Source organism: Centrocercus urophasianus, unplaced genomic scaffold (genome assembly GCF_019232065.1).
Source record: "Centrocercus urophasianus isolate 14NV4802_14NV808 unplaced genomic scaffold, USGS_Curo_1.0 seq_1366, whole genome shotgun sequence".
NCBI classification, from domain to species: Eukaryota; Metazoa; Chordata; class Aves; order Galliformes; family Phasianidae; genus Centrocercus; species Centrocercus urophasianus.
Genome location: NW_024884549.1, coordinates 55,330 through 65,395, shown reverse-complemented (window position 1 = coordinate 65,395; position 10,066 = coordinate 55,330). Strand labels below are relative to the sequence as shown.

Here is a 10,066-nt window from a genome sequence, read left to right as displayed (position 1 = left end):
GGGGGGGGGGGCAGCGGGACCCCCGGTGTCAAAGCCAAGGGATGGGGAAGGCGGGCAGCGCCGTGTTATGGCAGCACACCTCAGCCTGGCGCTGGGCTTTGTGCAGGTTCCGTTCGCCAATCTGTGCTTTAACGCAGCACGAATGGAATGGTTTAAAGCCCGGACGTCACACGGGAATGCAGGGCTGCGGGTGTCTCCGAACCTCAGTGCATCTCCAGCGAACAGAAGCCTGCTCTGATCTGTGTAATGCAGCTAAAACGCTGTCACAAAGGTACGTGTTTGAGAAGATTGGAGCAGCATGGCAGTATTGTTAAAAAGGCATCCGATCTGTAGTAAGGATTTTAAGAAAGTACTTGAGCTCTTACACCTCAGTGCTGCTGCCAGAACCAGAAGGCTGCTTCTGCTGCACGTTGCTGTTTTGGAAGTACAGATCCCATTATACAGATCAGAGCGAGGATAAGGATGTAAAAGGTCCCTATGAGAAAAGCTGTGGCTGTGCACAATGTCCCAGGGCCTCTTGCAGGAGTCTGCTGGATTTCCTGTCTTTGGCAGTTAACCTGCAGGAAGCCCAGATGGTTCAGATAACACCCAGAGGCACGCAAAGCTTGGCAGGAATGTTCATTAAAAACTTCAACCCAGCGCTCGGTTTGCTTTGTAGAGCTTAAGACAACGCACTTCCCTTAATATCAGTGCCACCGAGTATCTGCTCATGGGTAAGTCCATCAAAATGAGAATCTAAAAGCTTCTGTAACAATCTGTAGCACACTAACCAAACCTCTAACAGCTCTGGTTTCAATACAATGACTAAATATGCAATTTTATTCTTTTTTCCATCCTACTGAACTTCTTTCACCTTGCTAATGAATTTCTACAGAATTAAAAGCAGAGCCTTTCCGACATATCAACCAGCTAGCTTGTCAACACTGAAACGAGAACAGTTTGGGTTTGCACTGTAATTTCCACCATCCTGGTCCTGCCACAAGGGGAGTTTCCAGCATTTGAATGTAACACAGAATTCCCTATGGAACTGTGGTGACTGAGGAAGGGTGTGAGTGTGCAAACACAGATGTGGCTGTGTGTGCATATTCACGTTAAACATACGTGTACATATAGGTATGTACACATACATGTATATATATTAAGTTGCTCTGTCAGGTTGTAAAACCCCCTTGTTTCATTTCAGTTCTCTGAGCATTTACAGCATACAATCATCTTTTAAAATGTCAAAGTACAGAAGATTATGTGCTAGAGAGAAAGACGGAGGAGAGGGAAGAGAAGGTGACATTATATTATGCAACAAGAGCTAATTAAAAGGCTCTCTGTACATAAACAGCGCTTTATAAAAAGGAAGATTATGCCAGGTTTCCACGTTCTAGTTGAAAGAAATTTGTCAGATGACTGCTCTCTCAGTTACAGGCAAACTCATCTTTCCTCCACCAAAACTAAAATATATATATGTGTGTGTATATATATATATTAATCTTGTGATCCAGAAAAGCACTCCACGAATCAAAGCAGCTGACTTAGAGTTTAACCATGCCCACCCGGGCAGCTGGCTCACCGAGGCACCGTGCCCGCAAGATGCAGAGGTGAGCTGTGCTGAGTGTTCAGTTCCTTCTGCTCATGGGGGTCAGATATAATGGAGTTCTCCAGCCTGGGTGAAGTCACTCAGCAGATACGTAACGAGCACACAAGGTAGAGTCCATATATCAGAGCATTTCTAAAACCAGGCAAGTCCTCAGACACTCACACATGTCAGTCTGGAGGAAGTCATCAGTGAAGGAGAGGAAATAGGTAAAAACATTCATAGGATGACAGCCAACAGCAACCAGAAAAATGTAACATCCCAAGTCTCAATATACAACAAACTAAAACTTATGAATGAGCTGTGCAACACTAGACAGGGACACCTTACTGTCTTCAACACGGCAGCTCCATCTCCCTCAACCCTGCCACACGAGCCTGCAGCTTTACAGTAGCCTGCTTAAGTCAAAGGGCAGCTTGCAGAGACCATCAGAAGCAGGAGTTCTTCCTCCCTTGTTTTCAAACTACAACCCCTGGATTTAGTACCAGATTTCGTTATACAGACTTGGCTTTATGTGCTTTCACTCCCACTGGGCCCTGTCTGGTCCGGGAGGTGCAGGGGACAAGCTTCTAATATGGAATGGGTGAGGCACAAAGAGTACCGTGTGTTGAAGCTCCTTAGACACCAAGGGAAGGGACCATACTTACAAGAACAGTGCACAGATGGCTTCTTGTCACGGTGCTCTACCCTCGACCCAGCTTACAGGGGAGAGCAGAGGCAGCCCTATGGCTCCATGCCAGTGCTACATTTCCTGCGACCAGTGGGAGGTCTGAGAAAATTGCCATGCACCACACCACCATTCAAAGTGTGGATACTGGTTTCAACTGCCAGGGAAGAAGATGGAGGCAACAAAGAGGAAGCAAGCTGTGGAGCTGGTATTGGAATGCAGGTGTATTCTTTGACAAGGTGGTTCTTGTTGGTAGGGGTGTGATCTGTAGGATGTCAGTTTAGTGGAGCTAAACTTATGCTTGTAAACAAGGACTTCAATTTCTATTGCTTCCTGTCTAGAAAGCAACAAAATTCTTTGAAGTCCCTTTTTTGTCCTACAGTTTGAAAGGGAGGCACAGCTATCTGGTGGTGAGTACATGCTGACAGCTGCCAATCTGCCCGTTCAGATCAACTTCTTAACCCCAAATGATGATGCCAGTCTTTCAAGCAGGAAGAGGAAAAACTGCACCTAGTCAAGTTTGGGTGGATCCTCTGCTTTTTAACCTCATTTCATTCTCACTATGAAGCTCTGGAGCGGTGGTTCTGTTGAGATGACTTTCAACTCTGTCTTCTTACCGCCCAACAAAAAAGCCAAGTGCAGCAAAAGGGCTAGTGCAGGAGGAGAGATGGTGAGGCTGTGAGGTGATCCCCATGCTTCCCATTGCTTCTAATACACTGTAACGTACCTCATGCATTTCTGATTTCCTAACTAAAATCTGTTTCCTACAGAGGCCAAATGCTGAATTGCAAACACGTATCTTCCTGCGGCTCAGTGTACCTGGACTGGCACAAGTCAGTTAAACAGCAAAGAGGCCACCTCCAGGGGAAAGGGGTTGGAGTCTGGCTGGGAGGTCTCTCTGCAGGTTTTTACTTGTCTCTGCTCTCAGAAGGCAAAAGCTGTTCACGCCCTGGAGAGGAATTGCTGGTTTTACTTTGGAACCAGCCCTCGGGACTGTGGGTAGAGCTGAGAACTATGGGTGCCTGCTGAAGAGGATCCCCCTGATTTCCTTCCAGTTTTAGGCCTGAAGAAGTAAAAATGAAAAAATAAACAAAAAGCCCCAACAATGTCACCTGTTACATGTCAAAATTAATCTTCCAAAGCTGTTGGTTATTTTTTTTTCTTTATACTGGATTTATTTTCTAATCAGTCCCAGCTTTCTCTACTGCCCTATGTTCCTTTCTTTCTATTTCTGCTTTGCAGCCAAGTTAGCCATAGCTTTACTGATAAGAATGTAGACAGAAAGCAATTGTATTTGTAACTCTATCTGCTAGTCTACTTACTAAAAAATTTGACTCACCTGGATTTTGGTTTTTTATTTGAAGTGCTCTCAAAGGTTGAAGCATCCACCTGGATCTCATCTTCATCCTGCAAAGCTGCTTCTAGAGCTGCCTGGACTTTGGGAGCAATGGCTGGACCTTCGTAGTCTCTTGTTGTTCGGCTGGGCATGTCAAGTTCCAGTAATACAATATTCTCTGCCTGAGGAAGTACAAGTGGAATTAAAGCCTATACACTTTCATACAAATAGTTTCTTTTCCTCTGGAAACTTATTCTGCAGGACATTATAAATGCATGCAAGACACTCTGTACGTCCCATCGAAGAACAATCCTCTGAAATTTACATTTCTCTGATTAGGAAGGTGAATGTATGAAGGCTGTAGCCACATCTGGGCTTACCCTGTACCGAGCCTCTGGACGAATCATCATGGACGTCCTGGCATGCTGGCTCAGCGGCCTTTTGTATCCTACAGCAGACACTGGTCTTTTCATCATTTGCTGGTTACTAGAAAACACATATTCAGTCCATCATACACCAAAAGTGAAGACTTCTTGGAGTTTATGAGGTAAAACATTTGGAGATGTATTTCAAGCAAGCAGAAACTACCTAGACTGCATATCCCAGAACAGCTCTTCCTACAGACAGAGATGAGAAGGTAAGATTGTTATCCCTTGGCATCTGCATCTGTTCCCTGCATGAAACGAGGGATTTCTGCATAATTTTTATCACAGAGGCCACAGATGCACACAGCTGCACCTAACATGCTAAGTTTACTTTACAGAACCTCCCCTGTAAAGAGGTAGGATCTATCCACAGCTCTCACATCATAATTTTTGAGAGCTTTCTTAACCAAATCAGACAACAAATATGATAAGAGCTTACTGATATTAAATGGTACACGCAGTGTTACACATATTTTACATTTAAATGTCAGGCTCACTTAGAAGAAATTTTCCAAACTGTATATTCCTATTTTATTTGACCTACTTAGATGAATGAAAACTTTGTTTTACAACACAGCAAGAATACATAAGAACTCTGGAAGGCTGTTTCAAAACCACGATTTTCTCTGTTGGAGTACCTTGTTTTTGGCAACTAGAGGGCTTTATGTGACCTAGGATTTGATCTTAGTTAGAAAATCAGAAGTACACTCACTCCAGACGGGTTATGGGATGCAGTTTCCACTGGTCTTCCTCTTCATCAAAGAATGACCTGTTCATGATCTTATTCTTTTCTTCCAAAGGAATAAAATTTTCAATAATCAGGTGCCTGCATACAACCATAAAAATGGGAAATACACAACAAACACAGTTAGCTGATGGCTCTCCACTGCTCCTCTCTCTGGGAATTAATACAGCCCTGGAAAAGGGAGGAGCGTTTTAGCTGTCTCCTGTTTGAATCTTGTTCTGCAAGCGTATGAATTCAGTCCCTCCTTTTACTCCCCACCCATAGAAACAATCTCTGTTACAGTTACCAGCAGGCAATGAAGTGAAGGGACTCACTTCAGCTTTAGTTCCCTGGTAAGCTCATTCTGGGTCTGTTCCAGTTCCTGGCGCTCCTTGATGTGCTCTTCTTGGAGATCATGGATCTCTGCCTTCACAGCTTGCAGCTTGGAAAATAACTGGAACAGACCACGGGACCAACGTCACAAATTTCCAGTGTTCCCCTCAGTCTCACACACAGGCTGGTTTTATTTAAGCCACGAGATGTGGACTCACGTTCTCTTTACCTTTTTAAGTTTCTTGGTCTTTATATCCACCTCTTGCTGAAGAGAACTGTAGGTCTCCTTCAGCTCCAGTGTTTCCTCATCCCGACTCTCCATCTGCTGCTGGATCTCCCGCTCCCGACGTTTCTGAAGAATGCCAGGTACAAAAAGTCAGAGACCACAACTGCCCTGCTACCTCCAGGCTGACTGCACCAAGCCAACACTCGGGAGGTTTTTACTTCCCTGGGCTCCAGGGCTTTTGCTTTAGCTTCTAGTTCTTCCTATCTCTTGCCTTAGAAATACCAGAAGCATTAGCTCTTCTTTGCCTTTATTCTGCTGAAGGGTCTATTGGAATCAGATAGTGTGAATAAGTGCTCAGGCTTTAATTAAAGTAATTAAACGCTGTGTTTAATTTTTTTTTTTTAAATCAATTCATACAACAAAGAATGCATAACAGAAAATAAGCTTCTATCATGTAATAAGCACCTTCTCTCCTGAGTTAACAGCTGAACTGTCACAGTCTGAGGCCTTCCAATTAATTCTTCACTTACAGACACAGGATATAAAAGTTCCATGTGAAAAACTGGAAGAGAACTATTACAAACCTTCTCTACCAATTTCACGCAATAAATAGGATGCAAGCCCTTGCCCCTTCTTTTGAAATCAACAATTGCCATTAAAGCAATGCCAAGGTTAGCCCTGTGCAACCTTTCTTACCTTTTCTCCTCATACAACCCTTTATAAAAGTTCTGCAGGTAGGTTTGGGCTGGGTTTTTTGGTACACAGTACCTAACGTTGCTGCTTGTACCTGTTCTGCAATCTCCTGTCGTTTCTGTTCCAGGATTTTCTGCTGCTCGTTTGTGTGATCCACAATATTTTTCCCTCCCACCAGAAGTTTGCTTTCCATTGCCTGAAAGAAAAAGACAAGGTTGTACGTTTCCCTCCTGGTGACCAGCTAACAAAGTCTTTCCTACAGAACCCAACTTTCTCTCTCTCTACTTCTCCAACTTTGTCACGAGGGCACCTCCCTTACTTAACATTCTCTTGTAAGTCAGATGCTATGAGAATGGCTATTTCTAAACATCCCTACAAAATGCAGGAGTTAATGAAGCCATAACTTGCTTAGAATTACAAACTCCTGCAGTGTGGCCTATCTGAAGAACTAAAATGCATATTCTACGTAAAAAAAACTTGTTAATGATCTGTTGCACAATGAAGCATTGTTTGTTTCACAGCTTGTGATAAGATGTATCATCACGTTTTACTGTGCAGATTGCTGAAGATTCCACAAGACCAGCACATAAGAACAATGCAACAACTCATGAATATTGAAGAACGTAATTAATGGTGGAAACTCAACAAAATCTTCTGACCAAACACAAATCACTATTCTGGAAACCTTTTGAAATATTCTTCCAAATTAAGCAACCAGCTGTTCTCCCCATAGCCTAACTAAATTGCTTGTAAGAAGCATGAAAGCACGGCAAAGAATTCTACCTTGATTTTAGCACTCAGCATTTCTGTTGCTTCCTTCTCTCGCCTCAAGTCCTCCATTTTCTTCTCCTTCTCTTTCAGCAGTCTCATCTTTTCTTCGGCTACCAAGCTGTGGTCCTCAACAATAGCTTTCTTTTCAATCTCCAGCTTCTCTTGTTGCTCTCTCCAATAGTCGTCTTTGTCATCCCCTTCATCCTCCCCCTCCTCAGTATCCTCCTCTTCTTCCCCACCCTCTCTCCTCCTTTCCCTCCTCTTTCTTTTGCCAATAGACCGCTTCTCCAGCTGTGCCTTGAGTCGTGCGATTTCTTCCTGGAATTCACGCAGCAGAGCATCCTTAGGATCCTCATTCACTCTTGGCTTGTTCTTGATGTTTTTGGCACGATTGGCGTATCTCAGCGTCGTGAGAGTCTCCTCTACATTGTAAGAGGCAGGGCCTATATTGGCTACCATCACGGTCTTGGCATTGCCACCTAATGAGTCTTGGAGTAACCTAGTTAGCTTTGAGTCCCGGTACGGAATGTGTGTGCTTTTGCCATCTACTAGGGCAGATATAACGTTGCCCAAAGCTGAAAGAGAGAGGTTGATTTTTGTAGCTTCCTTTAACCTCTCCCCCTGTGCTCCAGTCTTAGCTTGGCGCTCGCTGCCTGCAAGGTCTACCAGGTTGAGTTTTCCGACACGGATGTGATTCTCTCCATCGAGTCCCAGCTCACTGCATTCGATAGTGATCACAAAAATGGCGTGAGATCGAGAGCTGTGTTCATTCATGTTGGTGGCACCAACGGAGCGATTCTGGTTTCCCACGTTCATGACGTGCTCTATCTCTTTGACACTTTTTGTAACGAAAGAAGACAAATCCTTCACGTATACACCTGTGTCTGGCCTCTCTTTTAACTCCAGCCGTTTGGATTGATCCTTTGATAACAAGTCTCTGATTTCTTCTTGGTATATTTCCAGATAAGAAGCTCTAACTAGGTACTGCTGATTTTGAGATCTAGAGATGTGGGTGAAGATGTGCTCAAAAGAATTGGGGATGACCCCTCTTTTTTCAGGATCACCACGCACCCCCTCCATCGTGTAGGTTTTCCCCGTTCCAGTCTGCCCATAAGCAAAGATTGTCCCATTGAAACCTTGCAGAACAGAGTCCACAAGAGGTCTGAAGGTCTCATCGTAGAGTTCAACCTGTTTGGAATTCCAGTCGTACACAGCATCAAAGGTGAAAGTTTTAGGCAGTTCATGAGATGTTCCCCGTGGATTCTTCACCGAGACCTGCCCTAATTTGACATCCACATTAACAACCTTTTCATATGAAGCAGACTTCTCTTTGCTGTTCATCGGCCGGCATCGAACCACCACCCGAACAGACTCAGAGCTCTTTAACTTAGACATGGCAGCAGGTCTGTGGCTGATGTGACGACAGATGATCCAGTGCTAGAAGCCTAAAACAAAAACAAAAGAGGAATAAACAAAGGCAGTTTCCTACAGATGGCAATTTTGCCAACTGTCAAAGATTCGACTCGTCTACTCAAGCAGGATTTTTGCATCATTTAGCTTTTTGATGTTTTGATTTACTTTGAAAATCCAGCACAGAGTTGCTCTGTCCATACTGCCTGGAATACAGCTTGAAAGGGAATCAGTCAGGTGCTTTCATTAAGCGCTTCACTCACTTATCAAAATATCAATGTGGTATTTTCTTAGTGTCCTCTTTTTATACCTCCAGTGTACTGAAGAAAACTTTTCATTTTTATGAGACCTTTATGTTACAATTAACTCACATCTGCGATGATGTGGTGCATCATCAGGACCATCCTGCCGCTACAGGCTTAAAACCTACACCCTTTTTTTTCTGAAGCAACACTAGTGCATTGGAATGCCACCCAAATGCTTTTTCATGAATTAAAACTTGTGAAGCCGCTTCCTAGAAGCCCACTTACAGCACAATAGATGTTCCAAACAGCAGCCGCGAGGATTCAAAATAACATCATTAAATAGTCTGCCCATTTTTCATCCCCTGAATGTTGTGTTTCCACACCAGGGAAAGCTGATGTTACCTTTACATTCTTCCAAGAATCGAGAGACAGAAATTTTTACACCAACGTTTTCACAAAGCCATGCAATCAAGCTGACTACAAAGCAAATCATTAAGGCAGCCAGGTGTAGCACAGTCATTGTGCTTGCAAATATTGTCAAGCAAACCAGCTAGGTGAGTACATCACCACAGTGAGCTGCACTCCAACACCAACCAACAATGAAGAGGACAACTTCCACTGCTCCATTTGGGCACAGTGAGGCAGTGAGTTGCAGCCTGGCTGCGCAGCTTATCTGCTTCCTGAGTGCCCAGGTATGGCTCAGGGTGTAGCGAATGCATTTGGAGGCAGACTCGCAATGACCACAGCATGCAGCAAACTGAGCAGAGCAGTTAGAACCATACCGTTGTTAAGGAAGACCTTCAAGATACCCAATACACAGTGCCAACTGCCCACGTCCCTCAGGGCCACATCTCCAGAACACCTCCAAGGACAGCGACCCCACCACTCCCTGGGCAGCTGCACCAGCACATCACCGCTCTTCAGAGAAGAAATCGCTCCCAACAAACACCCAGCTTTTTGGGGTCGGACCAGCAGATCTCCAGAGGTCCCTTACAAGCGCTGTGATTCCGTGCGGTTTCTCATAAGGAAGGGCTGCTTGCGAGGGGAGCAGCAACCCGGCCGGCAGCAGCGCTCGGTATCGGGCCCGGCCGGCAGCGAGGCTCAGAGCACGGCGGGCACACGGTGCCCAGCCCGGTCCGTAGCCTCGGACCCGCGGCTCCCCTCAGGAAGACCCTCCGCGTTCCGTCCCTCCTCACCTCGCTGCAGGCACCCCCAAATCCACCACCGCTCTCTCACGGCTCAAATCTCCCCGATCTCGGAGCTGACACATCCCGGCCCGGCCGCTTTTGTCCTTCGCTCCTTCCCCGCTCTGTTCTAAGCACGGGAGCCCAGTCCGGGCCGCTTCGCTCCCGCTGTCAGCGCCAGCTCTCCGCCCATCGCTCGCCGCTCGCGCTCAGTCCCGGCTCTACGGGGACACCTCGGCCCGCCGGGCCGGGCCGCACTCACCTGCGCCGTCACCATGGAGCCCCGCGGCCGCCTCCTCCCGCGGCACCGGAAGTGGAGGGGTGGGAGCGGCCGCCGCCCCCCGCGCACTTCCTTAGCAACGCGCGCCCCCCGCCCCTCGCGCACTTCCTTAGCAACGCGCTCCCGCCCCGCGGCGCCGCCACAAAGGGTTGGCGGGGCGCGCGCCGCCCGCTGCCACAGCTCTGAG

At 46.1% G+C, this 10,066-nt stretch overlaps 1 protein-coding gene across 2 annotated transcripts; it reads right to left on the bottom strand.

Annotated features, from left to right (window-relative positions):
- Positions 1-790: 790 nt before the first annotated feature.
- Positions 791-9,919, bottom strand: KIF3B (kinesin family member 3B). 2 transcript variants are annotated; one of them, XM_042813072.1, is made up of 9 exons: positions 9,862-9,919; positions 6,773-8,205; positions 6,084-6,185; positions 5,300-5,422; positions 5,073-5,191; positions 4,726-4,839; positions 3,969-4,074; positions 3,592-3,770; positions 791-3,315 (listed from the first exon to the last, which is right to left on the bottom strand). In XM_042813072.1, exons 2-9 carry the CDS (start codon positions 8,153-8,155, stop codon positions 3,222-3,224), a joined length of 2,220 nt encoding a protein of 739 aa, XP_042669006.1. In that variant the 5' UTR covers positions 8,156-8,205; positions 9,862-9,919; the 3' UTR covers positions 791-3,221. The 2 variants fall into 2 exon arrangements, with proteins under 2 accessions (XP_042669006.1, XP_042669007.1); XM_042813073.1 differs by lacking the exon at positions 9,862-9,919 and adding an exon at positions 9,612-9,743.
- Positions 9,920-10,066: the final 147 nt, after the last annotated feature.

Bases quoted from the DNA above. Each gene is read 5' to 3' on its own strand.
- KIF3B (XM_042813072.1), bottom strand. From the start codon at position 8,155: ATGTCTAAGTTAAAGAGCTCTGAGTCTGTTCGGGTGGTGGTTCGATGC. The intron at 5,423-6,083 runs GTACAAGCAGCA...GGCATTCTTCAG, and splicing joins GACAGGAGATTGCAGAACAG to AAACGTCGGGAGCGGGAGAT. The intron at 3,316-3,591 runs GTGAGTCAAATT...TTACTTCTTCAG, and splicing joins AATAAAAAACCAAAATCCAG to GCCTAAAACTGGAAGGAAAT.